We start from the raw sequence: 15,745 nt of genomic DNA, 5'->3' as shown, positions 1-15,745 counted from the left end.
TGATGTGCTAGACATAGGTTCTGGTTGCGGAAATGAGTGTGGCATACATGCCTACATGTTACACAATTATATATTCGTCAAGCAGCTTTAATAAGCAGTAGTTTTCTCCTTACCTGCTTCATATCCACGGATATGGATGCCGAAGTAGCAGGATCTCATTCTACCTGTACAAAATCTTCTTATTTCCTTGCCAAAATATTCCTCCTAATTTGTACTTTATCCTGATCTATCTCTGAGAAATTCACCAGTTTCATGCTTCTGGACATAATCGAATCTAGAACATATTCACAAAACTAGTTAAACAATCCATCTCTGAGAAATTCATTAGTTTCATGCTTCTGGACATAACTGAATCTTGAACTATATTAGCTAATCAACTTAAACAATATCATTTGCAGTTATCAACAAGTTTGCATGGTGTATGCATATAAAATCATTCACAGTTATCAACAATCTTGTATGATGTATGCATATAAAATCATTCACAGTTATCAACAATCTTGCATGACGTATGCAGAGAAAATTACTCTTAGCATATTCAAAATAATAAAGTCTAAATGAATGAGCATTGCTAATGCATTGTTTGTAACTCAATATTCAAATTATCGTTTTGATCAATATTAAAATTATTACTAGATGTCTTTAATGCATGTAGTCAATTTTTTTTTTCATGTATGACTTCTGAGGTAAGAATAATTTTGTAGTTAAATTATCAATCTGATCGTTGATGCAAAATATCTTCTGAGGCATGCTTTTCTTTGTATTATAGTGCTGTTAAAAAGTTGTGCTTGGCAGTAAATTCCCTAATTTAACTCTGAACTGCAGTGTTGATGTCAATGAAGGTGAGCCCTTTCTAATGAGTAACATTCCACCAGTCCTGGCTATTGGGTCTCAAGGTCATGTTGTTCATGTTTTTATCAACAATAATTATGCAGGTGATTCCTCATGTCTTTAGATCAATTATTACATTGTTCTTCTGTAGATATGATTTGCCATCTTGCTGCTGTGATGAAAAATGTAGTAAAATGTTATTCCAGTTCTTTATTTTGTGTTTGTAAAAGTGATTTTCTATTGAGGACTTTGGAAACTTCATCCTCAAGTTTAAACTAAGTGTTCAGCTTCATGCTATCTTAGCTTTAAATCAGTTTCTTAAAAATGACTGTTTTGGAAACACTCTGGTTGTCCAAGATGCTGGTGAAGTTCACTATAACAATATTGTTGTTGATGCAAAACACCCTGTATTTTATGATGCATGTTAGATAAGATAAGATAATTATATTAATTTTTGATGAATAACCACAAAAGTAGGTCAATGGGACGAAAGAATACAACTAGTATGAATACAATGTGGGAGTGCAAGCACAACATGTGAAATTTCATTAATTGCAGCAACTGGAATTTAATCTTCTATCTACTGGAGATTATTTGTCTTCAAAATTGAATTACGGAAAATAACGATTAAATCATTACTGCAATTTTCACAAATAATAACTGAGAAATAATGTACACACAAAATAATTGACAACAGTATTTTTGGACAAATTGTCCTTGGAAAAACCCTAGTGTGGAGAAAACTAGTTCAGCGGATGAGGGTTTTATTATTATTCAACAAAATCTATAATTGAAATGTTACAACTGATTGCCGTAAAATAGGAAAATTAATTTCTTCACTTCTACAGTCAAACCTCCTGGAAGCAACTCGGCCCCTCAGATCAAATTCAACTCTCATCTAGAGCTTCGATCTGGCTCACATGTGCGGACTTGGCAAAATAATTCGGCCCTCCTGACAACTCACACTAGATGAGAAAATATGCTTGGCTTCCATTGAAAATACGCCTCCTTTGGCAAATTGATCCTCTTCTGGGAATTTCTTTTTTTCCACCAACAACTCAGCCTCCTTGATCAATTTGCACCACTATTGGGAATTCAGCCACTTTGCAAAAAATCGATCTCCCTCTGTCTCTGAGAACCTTGAAATCACTCTGAAATTTTTTGTCTTCAGAAACTTGATCTTCAATCAATGTGAAACCCCTACTGCTAGTGTCTCCCTTGCTCAAACTGTGCCCTTGCTATCACTGCAAACTGGGTGATTCAAAATCCTTGATGTGTCTCCAACTAAGCCATCGATTTTCTTTTACAGTCTCTCGTTGAGCAACCAACGACCATGATCTAATCACAATCGATGGCTAAAGACAAGATAGTAAGATAAAGACACTGACAACTGTAGTTCTCTCATTAAGTCATCAAAATCAAAATGTGTTACATAGGTAGTGCAATGCCGATGGCAAATAGAAATAAAAAATACATAACAACTACAGGTGTACAAGCCTCAAGGCAATAGGTAGCCCATGACTCATGAGTCATCAATTCTCATAGTCATCACAGAATCAACATCACTGTCCTCATCATCATGGTCACCACTGCTCTCCTCTGCATCCTCCTCCTCCCCTGTATCCATAGTCATCTTTGCATCTGCTGGTGTGGAGGATGACCCCTCTACAATATCACCTTCATCAAATCTAATAGGCTCTAGCATTGGATCATTGAAATCCATGTTGGCCAATGCCAACTCAACGCTGTTGTCTAGACCCATATCATCTGGAAAGACATCCCACATCTTTGTCTTTCCCTTCAACCACTCTGAGTCTTCCCTCTGCCTGTAAATAAGACGAAGGTTGGTGTGCACATACACCATTGTCTCTGCCTTGGACTGCTCAAGCCTGCTCTTCTTAACACTATACAAATTCCCATATGTGCTCTAATACCTCTCGCAACAAGAGGATGAAGTCACCTGAGAGAGGAGCCTCATGGCTAACTACTATAGAGGAGGGCTTGTTGCCCCATGATTTTCCCACCAAGAATAGGGCTTCTTAGCCCCCCTGTCTCTAATCAATCATATCCTACAAATCGACCAGTGCCAGTTGAAAACTCTGCAAAGGCATCCTCCACCTTATCAAGCAATGTTCTATCCTGAAAAACTCGCCTGAATGCATCTTTCCTCCCTTGTCAGATTTCACCATCCATGTGAGGAGGGAATCTGCAGGAAGGTCCACCATTCAGCCACTCATGGCTATAGTATTTTGGGTTCAATCAGTGAGCCAAACAATGTAAAGGTGTGTAATTCTTGTCCCATCTACTGATAAGAATATCCTGTATAGTACCACAGAAGGCCTCTAGTGATGTCTCATACTCGGGGCACTCACTCTGTAGAATAATGCTCCTCACAGACTTAATCATGGAATCCCATCCCTCATAAACCTCTCCTAGGATGGGTTTGTCTGTATCAACAAATCGAAGCAAAGAAATGATAGGGTCCATGATCTAAATAATTAGATCTACCCTCTGCCACCAAGCATCATCTAGCATTGTGTCCTTCACTCTTTTAGAGGCTAGTTGATTTGTTTTTCTCCAAAAAGACCAAAAATCTGAAATAACCATGGCCCCAAGAGTGGTCTTGACCTCCCTCAACCTCTTCAACATGATGAATGAAGAGGAAAACTGTGTATCCGCAATCTTCAACAATGATAGATTGTTGTACTCCTTGTAGATAGTGAGGGCATTTGTATGATTTTGTACAAAGTTACGGATATGTCGTGCATCCTCAATAATGTTACCAATCCAAAGCACATCAGAAGCAATGGATTTCAATGCTAAGTTCAATGAATGGACAATGCAAGGTGTCCAAAACACTTGTGGATATTCAGCTTCCACAATCATGTCAACAGCCTTGCAAACAGGTGCATTATCTATAATGATTTGCACACAAGAATCAACACCTACATCTTCAATAACTTTAATAAACAACTCACCCATATATTGTGCATCCTTGTATTCTCCATGTGTATCCACTGCTTTCAAGAAAACTGGACCATTCAAGGAAGAAACCATGAAGTTGATGAGTGGGTGTCGTGTTGGATCTGTCCATCCATCAGAAACAATGCTAACCCCAAATGTTGGCCATGATGCTTTAGTAGGCTCTAGCATTTTTTGCACCTCTTTTTTTGCCTTTGTCAACAATGTGGTTCTAAGCTTTTCTGAACCAGGAAGCACATACCATGATGAAGACCCGTGAGTTAGAGCTCGGCACATCTCAATAAATAGAGGTGAGCGTGTAATATTAAAGGGTATGAAGTTTTGATAGAAAAAAAAAAAAGCAATGGTGAGATCAAGCTCTTTCCGTTTCTCTTTTTGAAAAATCTTGTCCATTGGACCAAGTGAAATTGCCTTTCTTGTTGCTTGTCCCCCAATAGAACTCTCAAATGGAAATTTGTTGATGCCTTTCCTCAAAAAATAGAAGGGGGTCATCATTCTTGGTTTTTATTTTTATTTTGCAGCCACATTTGCCTTACCAACAGTGAACTCTTTTTCCATTTCTTTCCTCTTTTGTAAATGAACTTGTGTACAAGCTCCAACTCCACAACCTGGTAACACTAACAAATGTCCTTTCACACGAAAATATGTGCTTGTGAAAGTATTGTGACAAAAGTTGCATCTCCAATTCACATTGTCTCCTCCCTTCCCCTTGCTGCTTGGCCCATCCTCCCTTGTGACATATTTCCACAAGCGATATTTCTCAATGTTACCTTTAGGAGGAAGTCTTCCCTCAACATTACTTGCAGCAGACTTTGATGAAATTGGGGGAGGAGGGGCATCTCCAATGGGGACATTCTTCCCCTTCCTTTGCCCCCTACCTGCTGCCCTTGATTGGGCCATGAATACTGTTAAAAAAAATAAACAAAACATGCACAAATTTGTAAAAGAAATGCATATACAAACTGCTGTAATACAAATGCAAAAAAATAGAAAGGAAATGCACTTACCTATTGCTTGAATCTCCTTGAAAACGCTCCAAACCCTTGGCTCCTTGTTTCAAACTCCTAACAGCAAACCGATAACTCACCTCTTGCAAAAGGAATGACACAAAATGATACAAAACAAAAGCATTTTCGCCCTTTTATGGCCGCGCGGGTCCTGGTTTATCGGATTCGTGTTCAGATTTCGTGACATGTTGTGTCCGAATGGGACACGATCTGGATTTGATCGTGTCCCATTCGAACACGACGTGTCACAAAATCCGGACACGAATTAGGTCGAATCGAATCTGATTCGCCAGATTCGGACATGTAGCCCTCAAACAACAAATCTGGTTTCAGAGCTAATAAAAGCACCAGAAAGTCCATTAATTAACAGAAAATTATAAATGGAAAATAAGAAACTAATGACCCACATAGAGTACCAATTGCTAACACTGAAGCAAGTTGTCTTTAGACATTACAACACTGTAGTAATCATCTTTTATAAGCATAATCCAAGTCAGTGAAAATTTGTATTGTTGATGCATATTAGTGCATTCGTTAGTATCATTGATTATAATTTATGGTTATATGAAGTAGACAAAATTTGAATTATTGAAATGCTCATGAGGACATCTTAAGCATGATGCAAATTTCAGGAAGTGCACATGGCAATAAAACAAATCCATCCTTCATGTTCGAGCTACCTATTTCTCTAACTTTGGGGAAGAATGATATAGCTCTATTGAGTGTGATGGTCGGACTACCGGTAAATATCATAACTCAATTGAATCTTTGATTTTTCCTTTCATGCTATTTTGTTTATTGGCCTCTAACTAAAATACCAAAACTTTAAATGAAGTTACATCTTTTTCTGACACTTGTGGCTACGGTACTGTGATAATTATTGAATTAATATGAATGTTTTCTCTAATTGTCATGTACATGCAAATTATCTATTTCTATTTCCATGAATTTATTCTCTAAAATGTTTTTTTATTTCAAATGTATGCATAGAAGAAACACTAAGGTGCTGATTGGATTGATTTTAATTTGTGGTGAAAGAATTCGGGGGCACACTTTGAGCAAAAAAGTGCAGGAATAAGCACTGTTACGCTTCAAGGTTTTAAGGATGGAACACATGACTTGTCACAAGAATTATGGACATACCAGGTATGTATGTGAAAATGATTTTTCACAACGACAATTTTGCATTATATATACCTGGGAAGGAAATATACTTACATCTGTGAAACTGTTGGTAGCACAACATTTAGGAGAGCGGCATTATATATAGTTTCATTTGGTACCCATTTAAAGTTTAAACAATAATTTTTTTACAATCTATACTTGGCTAATTTCTAGTTTTATAATTTATTATTTAGTATTATTTCATTTATCTGGAGTTAGATCAATTATCCCAGTCCCCGGTGGCTGGAAAATTATTTGTGCATCATCCTTCCCCTGTCATGCTTGCAAATTGTATGAATATTTATATCTGTAGTTTATATTCTCAATCATTAAAACACCTAGATAGTTGTATCAAACACTAAATCACTTATAGAATTAGGAATTTTCAGCTATATAGACTTCTCTAGATATGTTTATGCATTTTTAATGGAAGATTATGACACTAATTCAATTTTGAGCTATGCACTCTTCCAATGGTGTGGAAGTTGAACCTTCTTGGTGTTCATTGTTATTGCTCGACCTGGTCAGTGAACCCTTCAGAAGATCTTCGTAAGACCAGAAGATTTGTGTCAATATATTTGAATGACTATTTTATGAACATAACTATTATCTGCATGTTTAGATAAAAGATGACTAATCTATTAGGGCATAGTGTGTAGCAATTAGGAACTCATATATATATATATATATATATATATATATATATATAGACAGACAGACAGACTCTTTATAGTTACAAATATTAGTGCATAGTGTGTAGCAATTAGGAACTCCTATTTACGTTTTAGTATTCTTATTCTTTTTTTTTTAAATTATATATATCTATAGACAGACAGACAGAGACTTTTTATATTTACAAAAAAATATTTACATTACTAAAACAAAAACTTAAAAGTGAAAGGCTATATACAATGGAATTTACATCATCTTAAAGCAACAAGAACAACAATAAAATCAGAATAGGCACTGGAATCTAACACTTTGCCATTCTTTGTCAAAAAAAAGTGTTTTGGAAGCAGCTGCACACATACCTCTTCTCTTCCACATAAAACAAAATACAGACAAAGAGTTGACCTTGTTCTCAAAACCATATTTGCACTGAAGCTTCTAGAGAAGCTTGCTTTGTGGTTGCCTCTAGGTTCTTACCAATTGTACTTGGGACCCTTACACCTAGAGAAGATTTGAATGGTAACAGTATCATCATCTATGAACATTGAAAAGATATTTGCAAAAAGCTATACAAAAAATGGAAAGGTTTATACAATGGATATGATAGACTCTCCTTTAGAGCAACTAATGCCAAAATAAAGTCAGAATACTCCAAGGGATCCAAATATTTGGCATTTTGTGTACATTGTCCCTAGGCATAAAACAAATGGTCTTAGAGAATTGAAGCCATGATCAAAAACAATTGTGCACCTAAACTTCCAAACTATAAATAAGGTGGAGATCCTCAAGTAGTGCCATATCTTTACAAATGTAGGATGGACTTGAGATACAATCTCTAGGCAAGGAAGAGCACCAACAGATCTTGTCATGGGGCAACAATGAATATTGATAGTCACAATGCTTATAGCTGTGAAAATTCCTACTCTGAAGGAACCCCTACTGCAGCAAATCTGAATCTACAATCTCTAGGCAAGGAAGAGCACCAACAGATCTTGTCATGGAGCAACAATGAATATTGATGGTCACAATGCTTATAGCTGTGAAAATTCCTACTCTGAAGGAACCCCTATTGCAGCAAATCTGAATCTACTTCCCCTACTTGATTTTTAAATTACATTCATCAAGTTATTCTTCTGAATACTGAAGCAAATTACTTCTGCAGCCTACACTAATTAAATATTTGATCTCATGAAATAGAAAACAGAGCAAAGAATGAGATACATAGGATAGACTTATTTTTTGACACAATAGTCCCCGGAAAAACCCAATGCATGAAAACCGGTGCAGCAATTCTAAGGGTTTATTATTATGCAAGAGAAATATCTGAATACAAATCTAGGATGCTCATCTAGCAATCCTTTACAGAGAAAAATACTAGCGTAAAATCTGAGTGAGTTTTACCTCACTTCACCCAGCAAAATTACGGCTGATCTGGCACAAGACTGGCTAACCCCAGCTACTTCTACGCTGGCCCTGCATCAGCCTTTCAAGCTCTGCGTCAGCCCTACATCAGCGTCTCTGCCCTCTGCGTCAGTTATCCCGAATGTTCTGGTAATTCTTGGCAGCTCTAGATTCTGCGTGACAGACAACTTTTCTGCTCTGCGCTAGCCTTTCTGGCTCTGCATCAAGACTGTGTGGGCCCAGACTGGCCCAACGTCAGCTCTTTCGGCTACTGCTTGCCACTTTGCAAGCTCTCTCCGCCTCTCTGTCAGTATTCTCCAAAAAGTCCTTCTCCCGGATTCTCACAACCCCTCTACTGCTGAATGATCACTTAGTTTGAATTTCTCAGCTTCCTAGCCCCAGAAATCGAACTCTAGATTAATTCTCTCTCTCTCTCTCTGTGTTTCGAAATGAACCCCAAGCCTCCATTTTATACTTTTCCTGTTGAGTCTTCAACGACCGAGATTAAGTCTCTAATCAACGGGTTAGATTAAAACATGACTTTTTTTTCCCTGAAAGAAAATTCATAATTTCATTATAGGTGAAATTACATGCTATAGATGCCCATGGGCATATGCTGTACTGTGGTCGAAAATCCATTGTCATAAGATCGGAATAATTACAATAAGACCTCGAGGGGTGTACTGTGTTGGTCTATGACCAAAATAGATATCAAAAATGTCACCCCGGAAGGTGATGACTGTAATATATATATTATTTACATCAGTTTCAACAAAAAACTGCATATGAACAAAATTTATAAGCAAAATATTCTGAAAATTAGGGGTTGTTCCCCCTCTGTAGATCCCTGTCAATGTATGGCCTGTGGAAGTACCGATATGTTCCATCTGGTGTGTGTTCTATGATCATCCATTCTCCTAGAGGGCGATTCGTCGCTTCTTTTGAAAGCCTGTTCGCGCTTTCATTTCGCTCCCTGTAGATATGAGAGCAAGAAATCTGATCAAAATATGTTTTAAAAAAAAACAATTTCGTCCATTATAGATCTCAGAGTGTATGCATTACAAGAAGCAGTGTTGTTAAACCAATCAACCACAATCTTTGAGTGCCCAAAAATTTGTATTTTCCTGCAATGTTGAAGGATGGCAAAGTAAATCAGGTGTCGGAGAGATATCAGTTCTGCATGATTATTTGTACCATGGCCTAATCCCATGCTAATATGAAAAAAGTGTGATTTCTGTGAGGTGAAAGATGATGCCGCCCCCACAACCATGTGGCTGAGCAGCCCCATCAAAATAGGCCCAAGGGGTTGATTTGTCTATCTCCTCTTGTCTAATAATCATGGGTCTGTAGTTATTTTCCTCTGCAGGTAGCTCTTCAAATGCTGAGCAGATTTTCGAAGGGATCAGATTCCAAATCACAGGCTTGTCTTGAAAGATTATGAGATTTCGCTTGAGCCAGATATGCCATGAGACCAGCAGGGGCAAATTTCTTGTTTTTTCCACTGCTACTCCCCACCAAGTGTCCCATGCAAATAGTATATCAGCTCCATGCCATCTCATGTTCAAATTGAGAGTTGAGAGAACTTGTGTCCAAATTGTAGTTGTAATGGGACAAGTGAGGAAGAGATGTTGTGTTGATTCCTCCTCCTGATGGCAGAGTACACACCATGTAGGACCCGTGAAAGCCCTTTTTTTAAGATAGGTTCCAGTGGGAATCTTATTTTCAAGTATACTCCACATAAGAAGTCTTTTGCGCATGGGGGCTTTCAGTTTCCAAAGGGACTTCCACCAGCTTCTTATGCTTTCTGGTTTAGACTCAACGATAATGATGTCGTAGCCCTGTTTAGAGGAATATTGGCCCTTTTTGGAGTGACCCCAGATAAGTTCATCATCTTCATTTTTTAATCTGACATGTGATTCTGTGAGTGCTTGGATAAAATTTTGCCATGTCCTGTCCCATTCAATGGGAATGTTCCAGTTTTGTCCGAAAAGCCAGCCTTGTGAAAGAAATGTGGAGTTTTGATGATCACCGAGTTGTTCTATATATTTTATGCCTCTCCTGTTTAAGTAATTTATAAGCTCGGGTGGGAGTTGATAAGAGTTCCCACTTCCGGTCCAGGGATCAATCCCAATACGAACTGAAGCTCCATTTCCAATTTTCCATAGGAGTCCTTCCTTTATAATGGTAAGCATGTTTAGGATGGCCCTCTAGATAACCGAGATGCCCTTTCTGTTCCAGGAGGGTCGCCTTATCTAGTCAGTGATAGATAAAAGCCAAATGTATTTGTGGGTGATTACCTCCGACTAGAGGCTATTTTGCTTTAGTAATAGCCAGCCCTGTTTTGCAGCTAAGGCTTGTGCAAAAGCAAGGAGTTTCTTGAGTCCCCATCCTCCCCATTTTTTGGGAGTGGCTATTCTGATCCATTTGACCCAGGCAAAAGGTTTCCCTTCCTTTCTTCCTTTCCAAAGAAATTGACAACAAACTTGTTGTATTCTGTGAAGAATCCCTCTTGGGATCCAAGTCAGAGACATCCAAAACACTTGAGTGGCTTCCAAAACTGATTTGATAAGAATTAATCTTCCAGCTCTAGACAGGAATCTGTGACACCAACAATTTATTCTTTTCTCCACTTTGGTGATGAGCCAGGTCCAATCAACAATTTTGTATCCATCAGGCTTGAGCCTAAAGCCTAGATACTTCAGTCCATCCTTTAGTTCAGTGACTTGAAAAGGAAATTTTTGAAGTGAAAGTTGAATTTCCTGCTATGTGCATTCCGAGAATGAGATGGTAGATTTTCCCCTATTGATTTCCATCCCCATGGCTCTGTTGAAGAGATTTAGTACCTCATTCATGGATGTGGTGTCCAGAACACTTCCACTCAGGAAAATTAGAATGTCGTCCACAAAGAGGAGATGAGTCAGATTGAAATGTTCAGTGATCTTTAGTCCCCTGAGTCTCCCCCTTCTTTTTTCAGTATCAATCAACCTACTCAGTCCTTCCATGACTAGGAGGAAGAGTAAAGGGGATAGAGGGCAACCTTGTCTTATGCCCCTATCAACATGAAAGGAGGGAGTGGCTGACCCATTGATGAGGATAGCAAATGATACAGAGGAGATGCATCCCATTATCCAGTTTGAGAAAGCCAGGGGGAAGCCCAAATGAGTAATGATCATTCTTATGTATAACCAACTGACTTTGTCAAAAGCTTTTCATAAGTCTATTTTGAGAGTCAGTCCTTTGAGCTCCTTGAGTTTTATTGAGTGAAGGGCTTCCTGGGTCGAGCCAATAGCATCCTGGATATGTCTATGGTGAAGAAATGCAAATTGCTCCTGGGATATTTGATTGGATAAGATGGGCTTTAAACGATTGTCATTGATTTTGGATATAATTTTGTATAGACAATTGCAAAGAGAGATTGGTCGGAATTCATTGAAAGAGGCTGGGGAGTCTGATTTAGGGATTAGAGCTAAGTAGGTGAAGTTTATAGGGGGATAGATATGGCCAGAAGTCCTACTTTCTTCAATAACCGCCAGAAGGTCCTGCCCCAGAATATCAAGAAATGCAGTGTAGAATTCGACAGGCCATCCATCCGGGCCTGGACTTTTGTCCTTCTTAAACCATTTTAGGGTGCTTTCAAGCTCCCCCATAGTGACCGGTTTTAGAAGATCTTCAAATTCATCAGGATTCACAAAACTAGGGAAATGTCCAGCCAGATTAATTATATCAGGGAGGGTGATGGCAGCGGGAGCTGTAAACTAATTTTTGAAATGTGATATCCCCAACCTAGCTAACTGGGGATGAGTGGAGGCCCATCCATCTTGATCCCTTGGCAACTGCCAAATGGTATTTTTAGCCTTTCTACCATTAGCGAAATTATGAAAAAACTTTGTGTTTCCATCGCCAGCTTGGAGCCAAATAGCTCTGCTTCTAAGCCTCCAAAGTTCTTCTTTTTCTAATAAGATCTTTGCTTTGTGTGATTCTAGATTTACAAGTTGGAGCTTTGAATCATTTGAGAGGTACCCAAGCCCCTTTTCATCCGTGAGGTAGGCAATTTGTTCTTCTATATCCTTCAGGGTCTGTTCATCTCTCACTTTTTTCCTTTTTGACCAATCCATAGTAAGTGTTCTAAGTTTGTTTAGGCGACCACAGAAATCAGCAGCCATTCTTTGCTCCCTTAGAGGGGATTGAGCATTCCAAAAATTAGAGGCTAGTTTGATGTAGTTAGGGTCTTTTAAGTAACCAAAATTGAATTTGAAAGGGGCTCGAGGCTTTTTAGAAGGGCCAGAGATTTGTAAGTATATGGGAGAATGGTCAGATAGTCCCCCAGTACCAACCCATTGCCTGTATAGGGTGAGGGAACGGAGGAGATCTTCATGAATTAGAAAACGATCCAGCCTCCGACCCAGGGCAGCCTCACTGGTTCTTCTATTATGCCAAGTGGGCATTTTCTTGTTCATGGGCACTGTTGTCGCGCGGATTGACACGACAACGCTCAGACCGGGGGCTGTCACCCTGATCCCCGGTCTCTCCGTTTAAGCCTGTCTCCCACAGCTAAGGGGGGTAGACCCTGCGATATGATGAAGGCCAACTGCCAAACAGTTGGGCTGGGAGACGAGATGCACTAAAATAATTTTATTAATTTGATAGAACAGTGCCTTAAGAGATTGTGGTTAAAATGATTACTTGTTAAATGATATAAAAAAAAACATGGGCCATGAACAACGATCATCTATCATCAGCTAAATGACAATGCTCTTAGAATGATGAAAACGATATCCAGCAACTGAAAATTTAAAAAAAAAAAAAAAAAATTGAATGCTTTAAACCACCACGAATCATAAACCATTAACCAGATATCAACTTCGCATCTCGACTTGAAAATTCAGATCTCAACATGAAAGACAATTCCCGAAAAATAACTGGATCTGAAAAATTTCCACAAAATTTTTATTTCTTTTAAATTTTTTAATTTTTTTTTTTTTTTTTTTTTTTTTTTTAAATAAAATTTAAAAAAAAAACTAAATCTAAGAGCTAAATTCTAAAAAAACTAAGCTAAAATTTTAAGCTTAAAATCTAAGAAAAAATCAAAATCTAACTAAACTACGCTAATGATCAAAACAACAAATCGTATTTCTTTTTATTTTTGATATGATTTAAAATTAAATCTAAAACTAATGAAACATAATTAACATAACTCTAAAAATTTAAAATCTAACAGAATCGAAATTTAACTGGAATTTAAATCCTAAACATTAAATTAAAATCTAAAAAATTAACAAACCCTAAATTCAAAACTTGAATTACACTAACGTATTAACTCAATCATACAATACGCTGAAACAAAAAAAATCAAAACGACGGCGGCATAGCAGCGGGAAACAGTTCAAAATTTACCTTGATGAACCACGTGATCTCCCTCAGCAAAATTCAAAAGGGATTTATGCTATTACCTGAGCAGCGTGACAGTGATTGACGGCAGACAAGGAATCGATGTAAGTTCTCGTATGGCGGCTATGAAGACGGCGGAGGCATATGAGAGTAATCTGAGCATAAGACGGTAACCATGGTAGATACGCCAAAACTTGTGAATAATGCCTACGCAACCACATAGATATCATACGTGCAGATTGAAACTATTCTTGCGGTCATGACCGAAACCACTGAGCGACTATCTCTCGGCCACTGATGATTTAACGTGCTGCAGATGAAGCGGTCCACTGCTTTTGCGATTTAAAGAGTGCCAGAAGTCATATTCCTTCATGAAACAAATACACCCTTTGATTCTGCAAATTTTCGTGACCCTGGACAGTTCCTTGATGGCAGACGGCGGATGCGAACGAAATATTGCAATGTCAAAATTTCAGAACATTAAACGCAGGAGACGTGAAAGAAGCCTCCGATGGATGCACAGTGGACTACATTACCACACAGGGCTGCGAATTGCGTGAGAAATCTACGCATGAATAGCTGATGTGTGTGGGTTAATACCCTGTTTCCAGCATAAACGCCGTCTCACCCGAGAATCCCTTCGCTGTTGTGATCTTTGGTGCGTGAAACAGAATCGGGCGTTGATTGAATTTTTCGAGTGGAACCGATACTGCCGGCGAAAAACTGAGATTCGTGCATATATAAACCAGCAACCAAAAAATGCCTCTCGCTAGAATCTGCTGCTTATGCACAGTGTGTCAGCGTATCAACTTTGATGGCAATCCTGCAAATAAAAAAGACAAAACCCTAATCAAAACTGCATAAAGAAAAAAAAAAAAAATTTGAAACCCTAGAACAGCTAGTAAATGTACAGATTTGGCCCCTTTGACAGCCAGATTTGACAATAATTGCAGTAATTGTTTTCAATATATCAGAAATTTTGAACTTCACTGTGAACAGAAAGAAAATCTCTCAATGTAAAACAGAAAAGAAACTCTTAATGATTAACCCAGGGCACAATCAGCTGGGCTCTGCACAGAAGAGCCTGTGGGAGTCGGCTGGTTCAGCCTAGAACTTCCCCAAACGCCCACCTGTACCCTTTACCTAAAGATCTCCTGCACACCTCAAGCAAACATCAGTAAAGAGGGCAAGAAATGCTGCTAGATTTCAAGGAATAATGGAGATACCTGCCATTATTCCAGAAACCCTACAACATTCAAACCCTAGCACGTGAGCAAGATACCTGTACTCACAATACTCTGAAAACCAGCTATTATTAACTGCTGAAAACTGAAATATGCAGAAAAACAATCATCTCACAGCAATTCCGGAGAGTAACACCAGCCAGTTTTGAACCCCAAAGTCTTTTTATTAACCAGAAAATCAGATTACAAGAGAGCTTTTTCAGTACAGACTCACAGATCAGATGATCTGAAATGACCCCTAGCACCCTACTTAAAGGAAATGCCTCCAACGGCTAGTTCGAGTGATCCATGTAGAAATGATCTCGACCGTTGATGAGGATCAAGACATCTCTTGATCTCATCCGTCGATTTATTAACTTAAAATATTATTATTTTATTAGTTAGGGTTTTTGCTTCATTTTTTTAATTTTTTTTTTTTATTATTTTATTATTTTTATTCATTTTTTAATTTTTTAATTCATTTAACATGGATCACTGAACTAAGCTTTCGGAAACATCACCTAGGACCTAGGACTTAGGACTCATGAGGGGATTTAAAACATTTCTCGATCCTCAGGACACATTACATCATGACTTTTACAATTTACATCTCAAGGGGACAAGCCCACTTAATACAGACCCTCAAAAATCACCCAGCTCTGCGACACCACGATAATCTAGCAGATCAACACACTAGGATTCTCCTAAAGTTCTAATGACAAAATCAATCCCGGCTTTGGGGTCAGGTTTGAAGGAAAACTCTGCCGATTCGTGGATCGGTGAGACGAAAAACCTTCCGGGACGTAGATTATCATCAGAAAGTTAGGTCCACCTAGGCAAAATACATACATGACTCATGTCTGCTAAGATTATTTAAAATTAATACATGCAGACTGGGTTTACAATCAAAAAGATCAAGCTGCTGATGATGGCAGGATGGCACGGACATGCTGATCAGGTGCTGCTTCTTTCTGTCGAGAAAAACGGGGTGCACTGCATGGGTAGTTGACCAGTAGAGGTCAACAGGCACATCAATGAGTTTATGGTTCTCCAGTAGAATGCCCATCGGGTCCGTAATAG

General features: G+C 38.4%; 1 protein-coding gene across 1 annotated transcript in view; it reads left to right on the top strand.

Moving 5' to 3' along the window:
* LOC149214994 (beta-galactosidase-like) overlaps window positions 1–15,745 on the top strand; it is a 356,920-nt gene that overhangs the window by 261,664 nt on the left and 79,511 nt on the right. The window contains exons 9-11 of the mRNA XM_089392482.1: window positions 826–935; window positions 5,453–5,562; window positions 5,859–5,966. Of these exons, the coding sequence (XP_089248608.1) occupies window positions 826–935; window positions 5,453–5,562; window positions 5,859–5,966 (328 nt within the window). The remainder of the gene's footprint in view (window positions 1–825; window positions 936–5,452; window positions 5,563–5,858; window positions 5,967–15,745) is intronic.

Source organism: Pinus tabuliformis, chromosome 1_1 (assembly GCF_031772625.1).
Source record: "Pinus tabuliformis cultivar Carrire ecotype Pingquan chromosome 1_1, CPIR1, whole genome shotgun sequence".
Taxonomy (NCBI): domain Eukaryota; kingdom Viridiplantae; phylum Streptophyta; class Pinopsida; order Pinales; family Pinaceae; genus Pinus; species Pinus tabuliformis.
Note: the sequence above shows the minus strand (reverse complement) of the source record. Positions and strands in the feature narration are given on the sequence as shown.